At 32.9% G+C, this 16,687-nt stretch overlaps 1 protein-coding gene across 7 annotated transcripts; it reads right to left on the reverse strand.

Annotated features, from left to right (window-relative positions):
- Nucleotides 1-1,522: 1,522 nt before the first annotated feature.
- On the reverse strand, nucleotides 1,523-6,982 carry LOC107926180 (cytochrome b5 domain-containing protein RLF). Of its 7 annotated transcripts, none has more exons than XM_041082725.1 (7): nucleotides 6,797-6,982; nucleotides 6,559-6,682; nucleotides 6,283-6,385; nucleotides 5,831-6,001; nucleotides 5,591-5,725; nucleotides 2,193-2,243; nucleotides 1,523-1,847 (listed from the first exon to the last, which is right to left on the reverse strand). In XM_041082725.1, the coding sequence occupies exons 2-7, from the start codon at nucleotides 6,595-6,597 to the stop codon at nucleotides 1,756-1,758; spliced, it is 591 nt and encodes a 196-aa protein (XP_040938659.1). In that variant the 5' UTR covers nucleotides 6,598-6,682; nucleotides 6,797-6,982; the 3' UTR covers nucleotides 1,523-1,755. The 7 variants fall into 7 exon arrangements, with proteins under 7 accessions (XP_040938659.1, XP_040938658.1, XP_016712467.1 ...); XM_041082724.1 differs by having other exon boundaries at nucleotides 6,274-6,385; XM_016856978.2 differs by having other exon boundaries at nucleotides 6,163-6,385.
- Between the last annotated feature and the right edge of the window lie 9,705 nt (nucleotides 6,983-16,687).

The following is a 16,687-nucleotide window of genomic DNA, read 5'->3' on the forward strand; positions in this document are numbered from 1 at the left end:
AGAAAATGTAAAATAACCCACCTGTTGCGGTTAACCTAGCACGAGAAAATCCGCTATTTGACGAGCCTGACTTACTAGACTTACCACCACCACTACCGTTAGACCTACCAATGGCTTGAGAAGAACATACTTTAAGAGATTACGCACTACCAAATTTAAACATGGTGCAAGGCAGCACCGCCAAGCTGACCATTACGACAAATAGTTTTGAGATTAAATCGATCATGATCCAGGTGATACAGAATAATCTGTGGTCTAGAGGGACAATGATGGAGGACATAAATCAACATCTAAATAGTTTCTTCAACTTTTTTATACTTTCAAATTTAATAGGATCACCGATGATGCTATTTGTCTTCGGTTGTTTCCCTTCTCCTTAATAGATAACATTTTCTCCCGGTTAGATTCGCAAGCACTAGGATCCATCACAACATGGAATGAACTTGCAGAGAAGTTTCTATACAAGTCCTTTCCTATTAGCAAGATGGTCCAACTCAAGAGGGAGATTGCAACGTTCAAACAATTAGAAGATGTACTACATACGGGTAATGCATAATAGTTATGGAAAGGTATTTGTTATGTTTGGAATAGGATCCAGGATGGTGTTATATAGAACATTGGAAATGGATTAAATGTGGATTTTTTGAGAGATAATTAGGTTAAAAACTGGGGACACACAACCCGAAGGAATTCCTCTTAAGCACGTTCCTGTAAAGGATATGATTATGCCTAGTGGGAACTGGAATTGGACTATGTTCAAATCGAATTTATCACTCCTAGTACTTTTGAGCATCTCTTCCTATAAGCCTTCTTCAACATGTGACACGAATGATCTTTTTGGATGGAAACATGAAAAGAGGTGTGTTTTTTCCGTTCACATTGCTTATTCAATTTCTTGGGGTGTTAACGTGGGTAGGAGTGGTAGATTTTGGCAATTGGATTTGGCATTTTTCGGGACCTAGAAAGGCACATATGGCTAACTTATTTAAACAAAATCCTAACCAACGAAAATCGTGTGAAAAGAAACCTTACTCCAAATGGAAGCTGTAAGACTTGTGAGAGTATGACTGAAAGCATAGATCATGTGCTGCAATTTCGTACACCAACTGTGGCAACATGGATTTTGGTGAGCAGGTCGAAAAAGAAAAGAATCTCATTCAGTTTGGAAAAATGGTTTGAGAATAATCTCTCTGATCCTAACCATTTTGCATGATTATTCTGGGAACCTAGTTTGGTTATAGTTTAATTTTTTTTTTACCAAAAAAAAAACACAAGTACTCGGAGAAAGCCAATGTTGTATATTTATATAAATAAAGAGGAGCATCTTACAAAGGGAAATACAATCATAAAACAAAATTACAATAAAAAGGGATTTCAATTATAAAGAATAAAAAAATTGATAATAGAATATAACGATAATGAAAATTGTAATCAAACATATTGATATGGATAATATTAAGGAAAAGATGTTAGTTCCCTTCAATATTCTGATTATTTAACATATTAATTTATAACAATAATGTTGTCTTGAACAACATTTTTATTTCAATTTTCAGTACGTATTATTTATACAGAGTTAACTACATTAGAACACTGGTTGGTACCGATTGTTGGAGGTAAGAATGGGAAACAGAATTTCTTTTATAATATCGAATGATAAGATTTGTCCCACGGGCCATAGCTACGGATCTTATTGCATCCTCTACTGCGCTTACAATAACAATAGACAACATGGCTGAGTACCAAGAAGCGGTTTTACAATGTCTGGGTGCCTTTGCCATCATCCAAAGTACAAACCAGACATTTTTCCAGCAAGAATTCAGCGTTTACCCAAGCATGGTATTTGTCTTATACACAAGTTAAGGAAAATAAATAGCTTATACTTTCACCAAGTCTGGAGCCTTTGTCCAAGGCACCAATACCACTGAAAAACATGACCCTCATATATCTTAAGCCTTGCTTTCAAGCATCTCCATTGAGTATGGCTGTATCTAATTAACACCACCAAATTGGAAAAAGTTAAATCCTAATATAATATGTTTATTTGAAATTGTAAATAACTAAGTACTGTAATCCTAATCCAATCTTATATGCAAACATTATTTTAACTGAAAAACATGTAAAAATTGTTGTTACCTCGGTGCTCACCACAAATAGATTTTTTTATTTTTTTAAAAAAAGAAAAAGGATACTGAATAAAGGTGTACAGTCTTTCCCCACTGCCTTCATGAGCATATCAATACCTGAGAAAAATAACATTGTCAAAAATAGCTTGATAGCCTTTGTAGACAAAATATAACTATTATAGCACTAAAAAATTCATGGATAAAATCATTAAAAGATTTTGAGAATGCATGGTTACATTTAATATATAGCTCAATGATTCCACCATAACCAATAGTGTTGTCAAACACATCAGTCTATGCTTAACTGGAAACTTTAAGGTTAAAGATTCAAATTTAAGGGGAAATAATGTTTTGCATGACTCCCTCAACTAGTTTACTGAATTTCTTTCGGAACTCAGCACCAACCAGTATCATAGACGTAACTCCAATGAGCCGGAATGAGGCTAGCTGGGTTGACACAATTGCATCAACAAAATCAAGAATAGATTTTGTCAGATAGGTGGTTTTATTCTTTTATAACCATTTGAGACCTATCTTCATGATTCCTCCATTGTTGTCTTCACACAAAAGGAAGAAAGAGAAAGATATTCAAAAATGATTTTTATATATAGGGGAAAAAATCAGACAATTTGATAGACCTCTAACATGATCCAATCTAATCCATAAAGCAGTGTTTAACATTAAACAGTGATGCTGATGCAGTTTGAAAATCTGAACAGCTAAGGAATTGAAACAAATTAGTGAAAGAAATTGAAGAGGGAAAAAAACAAAGGTTCTGATTTTTTTTCCCAGCAACTTACTATCATTAAAACTCTCTTAATGATAAAACAAAAAAACTAATCATATTAACCCTCTAGGAGGATACTTACTAGAACTGTTACTAAGAGTCCTATTAATCGTATACTAGAGTATTTATGCTATAACTCTTACTAAGAATCCTATGCTAACAAAATAATGTGAAACACAACATAGACTCAAATAAAATAATGTAAAAACAAACTTTGAATGATTAAATTAAATATGATGCTTATGCATCAATCTCCCCCGATTGAGGGAAAAGACAGCTCCTTCAGCTGCAAAAACTTTGACTACCTCCTCAAAAACTTCAGGATCTCCACAACTCATCTTCTGAAAACCTTCCCAATCACTATCAGAAATCTCATACAGGCATCACCCCTCCTTGATTTAACCTCTTTTACCCTAAGAACTTCTTGGACAACCTCACCTTGCCTTTCTGCCTCCAAATTAGCAGTTAAACCCTACCTAAAAGAATATGACATGCATCCATCAACAGAACATAACACAAAGCCTCACCTGACTATACATTGAAGTTTGACAGATATCCCAAATCCCTTTTTAACCCACAGAATTGTATTGACACAAATGTTTCTCCAAAGGTAACTTTAACATGTCCACAGTTTTGGAGATAAATTTTTGAACTCCCACTATCAATAATCGCATCACATACTTTAGAACCACAAAGAACATGGGTCCTAAAAATGCTTCATCTCCTCAAATCTTCAGTCTCCTATGTGGCTTGTTGAGATTAACCATCTTACCATCAATGACTCCACTAGTACAAGGTAAATATTTACATTATCATCATCTTCCTTACGATCATCATAGATGGGATAAGAGAGTTCTTTGCCGCCTTCATCATGTTCAAATAGGTCCACCCCCCTCCTTGGACAAGCAAAAAAGATAGCTTCACTTGTGGTGACGGGGCATGACCTTTTTTGCTAGTCCTAGAAACATTTTATTGGAGTCCCACTGCTTGCCTTGGGCCTTGTTCTTCATTGGGTTCTAAAAGTGCTTTTGGAGCCAAAGCACTTTTGGCGCCATAAGCAATAAAGAACAAGGTACTCTTGAAGTTAAAATGCTTTTCAACCCAAACGCAAAAGCTAGAAATTCTAGCTTCTGCATTTGAAAGAAGCACTTTTGGAGTCAAATAAAATTTTTAACCCTCATCTATAATCTAATGTATCTTATGTAATAGTTATATTGGTATACAATTATTTTCCTATTAAAATCTATTTCAAATACATAACATTATATATCTGAATTTGTAATAATCATTTTTTAATATTTAAAATATAGTTTATATATTCACATTAAATTTTACAAACAATTCATATTAATTGCTTAAAAAAACATGTAAAATTTATATTTCATATATCAAAATATTAATAATATCATTTTCTTATATTTCTAAAGAAATATCATAATATTAATGAAATTTAACATCATTTAAATGCATATTTCTTATTTTGCAACATTACGTCTAAAATGGACTTTTTATTTCTTAAAAGCACTTTTTGATAACAATACAAAACATTTGAACCTTAAACCAAACTTTTCAAGAACACTTCTCAAAAGCAATGAAGAACTAGCCCTTACTAAAGTTGGATCATGTTCCACCCCCCACTCTTCCTTATATTGCCTTTGTTGGTTTCTATTGCAATCCTCCATAGACCTTGCTTGAAGAAGCAGTTTCCTTACCAGTAACTGCCTTTGGAAACACCATCGACCCTACTAGATAAAGGTCTCCTTGCACCGTAGAGTAAAACTCTTTTCTCAGCTTGTAAGTCACAACGTCGAGCATCTTCCAAATTATAGACACAAACCAACCCCAGTTCATCTCCAATACTTAAATCCAAACTCACAAGATAACGAGCTCTTAGCCGATCAATAGTTTCATTCAAACCAACTCTAATGAACAGATTACTAAATTCAGTAGCGTAGTGATCAACAGACTTATCAAACTCTCTGAGCAAGTAAAATTTTCCATAAAGTTCAATAGCATAAGCTGCTGGTGGAAAATGTATCTGCATCTTCCCTTTCATGTGAACCCAACAACTGATTTTTTGCTGTCCTTGACATGATCATACTCTCTTCCACCATTGCAGTGCAACGCCATTTAATTTCAGGTTCACAAATAGAAGCTTTCTAGGTTCAGCCATGGGTTTCCACTCAAAATAATGTTCTACTATGGCTTCCCAATCCACATATTCTTCAACATGTAACGTCCCATGGAAATCATCCGGTAGAGTATTTATTCTAGAACTCTTACTACTAAGAGTCTTATACTGATAAAATACCACACTCAAATAAAATAACAGAAAAACAAACTTTAAATAATTAAACTAATATGGCACTCCTGCATCAGATGTGTTCATTGAAAACCAAATCCAGAAAACTAAAAATAAGAAGGAATATTCTTTTCAAATTATAGAGTTCATAGGAAGATAAACCTTCAGATAAATGCCACATATCCCTATACTGCAAAAACTAGAAGCTGACTAAAATAGAAGATAGACTTCCAACAAATAATAAATATGACTGCCTTAGAGAAAACTGCAGATTATCTACTTGGGCCAGATAAATCTAACTCAGATTTATCAAAGAATAGAGTGTTCATTCTGTCAAAGGTTAAAACTTCCACAATTGAAAAGCCACATACGTACCTCCAGGGTGAAACTTCATGTATGGAGATATATTGTAGACACGTCCTTTCAGAACAGTCCACATGGAACCTTCTTTTTGATTTTGCTTAACTTCACTCATTGAAACAAGCCTCCTATTTGACTGCCCTTTCAATCCTAAAACACAATTTTTGGTGAAATATAGAAGAAACATGCAGTTGGCATTACATTTTGAAGAGTTAAATGAGAGGGGAACGTCTTAGGAACTGTTTCGCATCATACCTGCAAGGTCAGGATGAGTTTGACTAAGCTTAAGCCAGTCCATTTGACTATATCCCTTCTCAAAAGGAACCTTGGTCCGAGGTGCAGACTTTCTGGTAGAACTTCTTGGTTTTTCTGACTTCACTGCTGAAGCACCCGCATCTACATATGCTACTTGTCTTGATGATTCACCTGATGATTTCAAACATGAAGCATTAATAACATTGAAAGTCAAAGAACCAACGGTAGCCTGATCTACAAAGGTAACATTATTTGTATGTTTATCTTTCCAGGGAAAATCACCATTCTTACTACTATCGCTGCAGTTTGAGGATTGTCTTTAATGGCAATACCTGATGATTTCAAACATGAAGCATCAATAACATTGAAAGTCAAAGAACCAACAGTAGCCTGATCTACAAATGTGGAATTATTTGGATGTTTATCTTTCCAGGGAAAACCACCATTCTTGCTACTATCGCTGCAGTTTGAGGTTTCGTCTTTAATGGCAATACCACCAATATCAGCTGCAAGATTCTTTTCCTCCAAACCATTTTGATCAGTCGGTAACCCAACCTAAACCAGAAACCATGTATTTAACTATTCTTACAATAAAATGAAAATATCCGGCACTCAAGTTTATATCGGGAGTAAAAAAGAATAACACATCTTATTCTTGATACATTACGTCAATACACCAAATGAAAAGGTGTACTTTAAGGTCATGAAAATTATAGAATTTAACTTGCCTTACAAAAGGTGAAATCATCATTGCTGGTGTTGTCCATGCTACGAGGGGAGACTAAGATTTACAAAATCAAGTCAGGCAACAGTTCCTCTCAAGTGATACAATTACAACAGCTCTTAAACCATCTGAAATTTCAAAATCAGAAAGATTTTCAGAAAACGATGATATAAAATGCCATTAATCAAGGAAATAAGGGCAAATTACAAACTATAATATTAGAATCTGTTGCTCGGACTCGCCTGAACGAAGGCCACACCCTTGTCGACGCCGGTAAGGACACAGGATATGTGGCCGATCCGAAGAAAAGCACTGGAAAAGAAGAAAACGTTCGAGAGGGTGGAAAAAGAGGGAAATAAAAACCCGCCGCTGGAAAGAAAAGAAACTAGGGCACAGCTGCATGCATGGGCTAAGGGTTTATGGGCTTTAGTCTGGGTTTTTTTAAATTTGATTAAAGTTTTATTTAGATCTTAGTTGAATAATAAGACATTATTTCAAAATAAATGTAAATTAATCAATATGTTTAATAAATTTCTATTTATAATGTGAAATTAACCAACTATTCTTATTTTTATTTATGGATCATAATACTATGTTAAATTTGAATTTAATATTCTAAAATCTAAAAAGAAATAAAAGAATGTTATAAAATAAAATGATAAAGAATAAAAAAAAAGAAATGTGTATTTAGTCACCAATAGGAATATTTATAATACTTCTCTAAAGTTTATATTTATAAATATAAGAAGTAAATGAAATCAAATTCTGCTCCTAATGGATATTAAAGTCCTAAGTACATCAAGCTTCTTATCCTAAAAGACATACACTTTATAATAATAAAATATTTATAACACTCCCCATTAAATGTTCATTTATAGATAACATGCCTCATTACAATTTTATTAAGATAAAAATCATGTTGGAAAAAATTCTTAATAAAGGAAAAAGAATACACATATTTATAATATGGATAACTTGCTACCTCATTAAAAGTCTTACCAAGAAAACTGACAAAACCTCAATTAAATGAAAGACAGTACAGCATATATTTACCTCTCTCATGACAACATCATATAATATCTCATATTCTACATCTTTCAATATTGAATATATTAACTTTGCAAACGATCATTTGAAGAGATTTAATAAATGTTTATATTATCATTCTTCTAAAAGTCATGACTGAGAAATAATCATAGCAAACTTTCATTATGATCCTTCTATAAAACACATAGGTTTAAATCATTTTAAACCATATAAATATTTACACAAACATATTAAATAATTTTCCAAAAAATTATATATATTTATAGTATTCTAAATCTTTTAAGAATTTTAATATAAACTTTACTATATAGTGATTCATCTAAAATTTATAACAACAATCATAAGTCGCATATCAAATCTTTCATTAACCACCATACTAATAAGATATTTAAAGGTTATTGCATTCAACACAAAAGAAAATATTTTCATAATCAATACCAAGACTGAACAAAAAACTTATTTTTTTTTATTTCATTTTCACAAAACTTACTCATTTATATCCCATTAGTTTTATAGTTTAGATGTATGGACTGCTGGTCCAAAAACTTCCTCAATTTAATTTTACTTCAATTGTGTATTTCTATTTTAGTCAATCTATTCCATGTCTATATTTCTCGACAAATTTATTCAAGATCCACATTTCCTTTCATTCTTTCAACATTGCAAAACTATTGTCAGCAACTATTCATTTCAGTTCCAAATTTTTTATTGACATAACTTACTAAGATCTCTTCATTTTCATTATTTTTATCTCCAAGTGTCACACTTGGGAACGTTAAATGGTAAGTACAATAGTAATTCTGGGTATCTAATTATAAAACTTTCTATTTAAGAGGACCTTAGTGTAATTATGTGAATATTGTTAACTGAATTGGAAATTGCTTAGACTTCAACTATTAGTCTCGTTACATTAGAATTGGTAATTTTTTAGTTGGAAACATTATGACGAGGAACATTAATTTTGATGCTAACGAATTGGTTTTGGTGAATGAGTGTAGGAAGGTTATATAAGAGATGAATGTCATTATCCTTAAAGCACTCTCATTTTTGTATTCATTATCTTTCTTTTATCTTCTTCTCTAGTTATTTGGTAAGAGAGACAAGTTAATGAGCAATCTCCATGGGGGAGAAATTAACGTATTAGCTTATGAAATTGAGAATTTAGTAAACTAGTAATCTTTTTAACTTTTCTATATCCTTTGATTGAGGAAAAGGTGGAGAAAATTAAGGGTTTCAATTAATTCATTAAATTTGTACTATGATAATTAAGGTCATAGTTAGCCTTTAAAGTTTCTCTACATGCAAATGAATCATGGTTTTCTTACATGCGCATGCCTTTGTTTTGATTTTGATATGGTTATGCTTAGGTAACTAAGAAAGAGGAGGCTCAAGCGATAAGCGCAAAATAAAGCAGATGTAGTCACTATCAACTTTTAGGTATTTTGTTGATGAGTTTCTGAACTTAAAATCCTCAGTGCTTGTTTATGTATATCAGTACTGTGTTGTTGTGGCATGTTTGATTTCATGTTCTACTAATGACGAGGAGATGAATTATTGTGAAATGTTTTTTTTACTATTGAAGCATACAATGTGTTGATTTACAGATGCATGTCTGGTTGAATATATAAGTTGTTGTTTTGATGAACTGTTACTGGTAAAGTAATTACTGAAGGGTTTATCATTAATATGGTCCGATAGATGATATGTTTAGTATGATCTGTGTTGTATTATTCACAATATGTTTAGTTGAATGCTTGCTATATGTCAATCATGAAAATTAATTGTATGTGAAGTATGGAGGGATGTAATGGTAGATGAAAGATGAAATGTCATGTTGTGCACTCTATGCCACACGTTAATTGATTTTACGGAGGTTCGAGCGGGTTGTAAGAAGAATGTATACGCATGATATTTGGCTTTGTGAAGGATCAATTGGATTGTACGAAGATATATGCACACATGTATATCATAACCTTACATGGGTTCTTTCAAGTATAAGACCCTGCAGAGTCTAAGGCTTAACCTCATTTATGTGAGTAAGCTCCATGGCCATGGGCACACGCAAGATAAGACAGTCCGCTGGACTTATCTCATGTTTCAAGTTACAAAAAGTCACTGAGCTTATTCTCAAAGCTTCATGACAAAGTTATACGTGGAATTCTACCATGTGAAGTCCACGGAATAGTTCGCATATAAGAATCCATATCTATATGGATCCGCATGTATGAGCTGCATTCATAGATTTTCTATTTGAATCCGTCTGTATGAAAGTCCACTAGATTATCCTATGAATCAAGCTATAGCAGTCTGCTGATCTTATATTTATATTTCAAGTTTTAAGAGTTCAAGGAGAATATCTTTCATAAGAGTCAATATAGACTATATTTCAAGCAAGAGATTGCACTTGCTTGTCCTTATGTTCAAGCTACAAGAGTTCTTATAAATTATTTTTCTCAAGCCAAAATCTGCAGGGATCTTCTTTCATGTAAGAGTCCACCAAGGACTATCTTTACATTGAGAGTCCGCCATTGATAGTCCGCCATGACTATTCGTCGAACAAGAGTCTAGCATTGACTATCATTTACAAATGAGTTCGTGAGTATGAACCCTCATATATGAACTGTGATTATGATTCCGTATATAAAGGTTCGCAAGTATGGTCTGTAAGTATGTATTCGCCAAGCTCGAGTCCACGTATATAAGACTTTATGTGTAAATCCGCATGTAAAAATTCTCCAAGTGTAGATCTTCATGTATGAATTTTTTTGGAACAATCTATCGTACATTAATCCGCAATGATAGTAAGTTACTAAGGTTTTCACACCCTATATTTTATTTATTTATTTATTTACGCTAGTTCATGACACAATGGATTAAATAGCCTAGTGGTTCAGTGTGCGAATTTATTCCAAGTGGTCCCAAGTTCAAACCCCCATAATCTCACCTTTTTAATTAAAATTTTGACAACTTAGGCTAGAGTGAACACCCTAGTCGTCCAACCCACATCTTTCCATACTTGGGAAGATTCCTTCCTTGATTACAAGGTTAACATTCATTTTTTCCTTCCTTACCTTGGTCGGCCATGCACCTAGACATATCCATTTCACTTCTTTTTTTTTTCATTTTTCTCCCCTCCCCTCTCTTTGCCCCCCACCACCTTGCTCCTCCCATTTTCTCTCTTTTTTCTTCCATTTCACCACCTAAGTCACCCTTTTCTCCTTATTTCTCCTCCACTCCACCACCACATAAGGCCGTCGCACCTCCACCTCACCACTATCTCTCCTTCACCATCGTTGCATTGTCGTACCACCTCTGTACTGCCACCACCTACCACTATCGAAAATTCTCGATTTTCTTCTTTTCTCCTCCTCTTATTGTAATTGATTTATTTAACCTTTCAATTTTGAGTTTTGTTCATAAAACGTTTATCCCACATTTTATTTTTTCTAAATTTTATTTTTATAATATGATTTTCTCTATTTAGTGACGAACCCTCCTCTCTAATCAATATTTCGTAGAAAGAGTTGAGTCATTTTCCTCTGTTACCACGTAAGTTTAGTCGACCCACTATTTTTGTTACACTCTTGTATATTATATACATACATACTTGATTAAGACAATGCTAACCATTTTGATTTATGGGTTTTCCTAAAGTGCAAACAAAAAATCTCAAATTCATACCCCCACTTGTAGAAGTGTATAAATAAATCGAAGGATTACATAAGTATCTCACCAAATTGAATAATTGAAGGATTATTTATTTTAGTAACCCATTCTAATACATGTGAATGGTTTTAACCTTAAAGGCTTGAGAATCAAACTTTTTCATTAGAAGTTGGAATCGGGATCATTGCGAATAGAATTGCAAAGGTGTGGGGATTTATTTTTGTTAACAATGGTCGATATCATATCTAATCAAGATAAATATATTATTTCAAATAATTAATTACTATTTAAATAATTATCTGAAAAGTATATTGGGCGAATACTTTAAGTGTTTGTATGGATTGGTAAAAATTCGTTAAAGGAGGATTTCAAGTAAGCGTTTCCAAAACTTCAGATCTGTGATGAAATATGGGATTGTGCGATTTTTCTGTTAAAAATATTGATATGTGATTTCCTTACACTCATGACATGTGATATATGGCGATTTGATAATATGTGTATTGTAAACATGATATTGCTATATTGATATTTTGATTCATATATGAGTATGAATATTTTGATTATGATTCACATGTTAAGTATGCTATTGTTCTGCCTATGATTCACATGTTAAGCATGCCATAATTCTGATTCTGATTCGCATGTTAAACATGCCACTGTGTTAAATCGAAAATAAATCTAATTCGCATGTAAAGCATGCCTAATGTAAAATTTGTTATGTATGTCATACCACGTGGATGGGGATAGGATAACATGTATGGAGGAAGTATCTGGCAATATATCTGTAATTTTTGGTGGCTTGACCACAATATTCTGTATCTGATAGTATATCTGTAATTATCTGGTGGTTCGACCATAATATTCTATTTATAGCAGCTCGACTACACTATTTAGTGGCTTGTCCACAATATTGGTGTGTTATTGGATGGACAAATTCTAGGGAGCACATTATAGTGTGTAGCAGAGATGGGTAGGAGTTTTCCGAAATATTTGCATTGATTTTGAAAAAAAAAAGTTGCATTGGCATCATCATTATGCATTTTAATAAATGTGATTCTATGAACTGAATATTGTATGAATATGATCAACTTAAACTGATGTTGTTATATGTTAATTTCTGTTATTATGAATTGCAACCCACACTAGGCTTTTTAAACTTACCCCTTTTAGTTCTGACTTTTAGATAATAATTGTCACATCCCGAAAACTAGGTTAATAGAAACTGGGTTAATGAACCAAGTGTAGTCACGTTTGAATTTTTTTTATGACCTTAGCACATTTGATAATAAATAAATATCAATTATAGTGATTGAGTAGTAGTAGAGCTGTCCTTGATGATTTGAGTTTGAATCCCTTCCCTATTGTTAATTTCTATTTGGTGCAAATTTGTTTTAAACCCTTAGGAAAGGTCATCCCATGTTTTTAAATATTTTATGTTAAAATGATTACAAGCAGTTAAGTGGTTAAGTGCTTAGTTAGTTTCCTATAGATCTTAGGTTCAAGCCTCTTCATTAGCATCCTTTAATTAATTTTTTTTGTAATTTTTCTCATGTGCTATAAGTGTTCTCATCCAACTTAGCTTGCCATAAGGGGAGGGGAACATGATTACAATGAAACTAGACTAGGTTGACCACTTTTTGTCATCCAACCTCCCATTCTTCTTCTCTCATTGTTGCACCACCCTCCTCTCCTCCCCATTTTTCTCTCTTTTTCTCTTTTGTTTAAGCTCTCAACTTTCCCTTTTTTTTCTTTTCTTTCACTTTTGCCTCCACCCTTTTTAGTTGTACACCACAAATATTTAACCATTGAACCACCACCCACCACCCATCACCTCTCCCCTCTCATTGTTTCTCTATGAGCACCACCCTCCTCCATCGTGTCAACCACCGCGCACCATTATTAAATTCGTCTCATTTTCTTATTTTTTTTCTCTTATCTTCTCTATTAAGAAACTGACCGAATCATTGTTCATCCATTCTCCTCGGCCGAACTGTTGCCCTTATTGCTAGACCATCACTACTGTCGCTACCGTAGCATCACCGCTGGCATTGGAGGTCTTTTCCCTTTTCCTTTTCTTATTTTGAATGTTCATTATTTTTATTTTAATAATCAAAATTCTAAATTAATCATTTCATTTGAACCCTAATTCAAAACTCTCTTTCTTCCTTGGTTTATCTTCGAATAAATCATCTTCTTAGATCATTCATTCTTCTTCGATTCGTGACCCATTCAATTCATTGATCCTCCATTCCATTCATGTTAGAGTAAGTATAAAGGGTGTATAGAAATATTTTCTCATCTCTGTTTTTATTCTCTTGGCCGATTACTTTAGGGGGCCTTAGTGTTTTATTTCCTCAATAATTAATGTTTCATATATCTTATGTGTAGAAGGTCCGATCGACATCAATCCAAAAGACCGTTAATCATTGGGTTTTAATCGCTAACTCGAGAGATCTTTTAAAGGTAAGTGAAAATAATAATCAATTTATCATATTAAGACGATAGTCCTCACTCAAGATCATTTGTTACTCGTTTAAGTAATCTAATTGTAGATCCACGTGTGAGGGTTTTGAGAGACTTATTGCACATCATATCTAGGATCAGGTGTGGGTTTTAGCACTAAATAAATTAATATTATGATTAAATAGATAAAAATGTTGTTATTAAAATAATTTTGTTTGATGGGGATACTATATGTATCTATAAAGTCAGATAAGTCATCCTCATGGATTTTTATCAAATAAGTGTTTTTTCCTAAACCGTTTGCTTGTGAAAAGTATGTTGTGTGATATTGATGTTCACTAATAATGTGAAAAATATGTACATCTCATTCTCATGTTATGTGATTATATGGTATATGTGATATTCATATGAAAATAAGATGTGAAATTTTGGTACCTTGAGTACGTATATGATTTGCATGTTAAACATGCTTACATGATTTCGAGTGTTTTGACCATATCACATTCATGGGGTGGGATATGTAAAAGGTGGAAGTATATGGCAGTTTATCTGCATTAATGTGACACTGTTCACAATTTGATTATTGGAAACACAAAAATTTACACACTTTTTCATACCCTTTTTTAACTTAAATTCATGCGAATTCGATTAAATTCTTGTCGAAAAATAATTAATTTTTATAAAATAATTAAGTGCACTTAAAATATGAACATGTTGAAATTTATTTAATTTTATAATTATTTTTTATGAATTTTGGTTATTTTCGACACATTTGCACAAATGGTGAAAAATGGCTCGGCAGACACTGCCAGAACCACAAAATCGAGAAGAAATTTGAAGTATCGAGGTGAATTAATTTCCAGCCTAAGACGGTCCAATTATGTGTATTAATTCATAATATAATTAATTTTAATTTATACCCAATTTAATTTGGGCTAAATAAATTATTATTAATTAATTATGGAAAAAGTGGTCCAGTTGAACCGAATCGATTGAACTGAACCGGCCAAGGATTGGGCAGCCCAAAACCATCCATATGCTGACCCAAATCAGCTTATTAGCTGATTAATTAAGCATGAAGAGAAGCCCTTGAAGACTTGTCAAAGTTGCATTTAAGCCCCTCCACAATTGGTGGCTTTATGGATTTGCCCGAAGCCATATTTAGCAAAGTTGAAGCCACCAACTTTGCCACATAGATGGTCGGCCAAGGGGTGGCTCTTTGGCTGCTATTTTTAGTAAATTTTAACTGCTAGATTCAGCTATGAAAACCCCCTTGGCTGATCATTCAAAGCTCACCTCAATTCATTCACATCTCTTCTCTCCTCTCACACTTTCTCCTTTCATTTTTCCATTTCAAGTCCCTTGCTCTTGTGCCGATTTCTCCCCTTGGGAAAGGGTTATTCTTCAGCCATTTTGGAGCAACATTTAAGTATTCATAGCAGCCTTGATCGGCGAGGACAACAAAGAACGAAGACGGAGCAACCTAGTCAAGCCACGAAAAATCATCGGATTTGATTCTTGTTCCCTATCTCTTTAATTTTTGTTGTTGTTATGATGAACATATCTTGAATATTTATGTTGTTAGAATGGTTAATTTAATCATTTTAGCTTGAATTTAATTCATGTTGGTTTGATTGCATTTCATCTGCTTAAATTATTAAAATTGTGTTTATGCTGTTATAGGCCTCGGTAAAATGCTTGATTAAGTAAAATCATGCCTAAGTTATTCTTGCATTATAATTGTGAGGTAGCTAATGAATTAATTATTTAAATGGATTGAAATTGTAATTAATGGACGCAATACTTAATCAGTGCATGTTTATTCTTCTAAGGTAGCTGAAGGTTAAATTAGCAATGTATCTGGCGATACATTTGCCTTGCATAACTTGCAAGATTATTGTGATTAAACTGCTTCAAGGTAGGGATACCTTGTTACCTCACATAGTCTTTTATGTGCTTATTAGATTTAATTAATTGGTTGAATTGACATAGGGATATGCAAGAGATTAGTTCAATTTAATGAATATGTATGTGCCATAACATGTTTACTTATTAAAATCTGTTTAATCGTTTGAATTAAATAGGTTCATAAGTTAGCAAATTACCGAGTTACGGTGAATTTATTCGTAATAACATAAGCATGAGTTTAATAATTCTAAGTTAAAGAAATGTAATTAAATCAACAGAATTATGTCATCTTGATTAAATCATATTTTGAAATCGTGCATTAGAACTTTTTTTTTTAGTTTAAAATCTTATTTTTCTTAATCACCCTTTTCAAAAAAAATATTTTTCTTCACCAAAGTGTTTTAAATTGCATTCATAAACAATCCTTTTCACAGTCCCCGTGGGTACGATAACTCGACATTTACTTGTCACTTTATTACTTGTTGCGATTGTGTACACTTGCACATTTCCGTCGTTCCAATTATATGGCAGTTTATTTGCGACTTTGATGGCTTGTCCACGATTTTGTTTACATGGCAGTTTATCTGCGTTACTGTGACACTATTCACAACTTGGTGTGTTGGTTGGACGAGTTTTAGGAAAACTATTTTAGTATGTAACAGAGATGAGTAGGACCGTTTTCCTAAAACTTCATTATTTTAGAAATTATGCATTGACATGATCATGCATGATATGCTTATGAAATATTGAGATATGTGATTTTATAACTTTGTATCATATATGTTTTATATTGTGAATAAGTTTGTGTTAATCTCACGTTGGGCATAAAAAGCTCACCCCATTAGTGTTTCAATCTCTCAGGTAACACCTAAACACTTGGATTTAGCATTCAGTGGAGCCTCTCAGAAAATTTTACATCATGGATATTTATTGGATTTTTAACTATTTAGATTTTGGGTTGTGATTTTGTGGACTTTTGGACATTGAACTTTACCTTTATTTATGGTTTGTCATTTATATTTTTATGACATTAAAACTATCATGCATGC

This window comes from Gossypium hirsutum, chromosome A12 (genome assembly GCF_007990345.1).
Source record: "Gossypium hirsutum isolate 1008001.06 chromosome A12, Gossypium_hirsutum_v2.1, whole genome shotgun sequence".
In the NCBI taxonomy this organism is placed as follows: domain Eukaryota; kingdom Viridiplantae; phylum Streptophyta; class Magnoliopsida; order Malvales; family Malvaceae; genus Gossypium; species Gossypium hirsutum.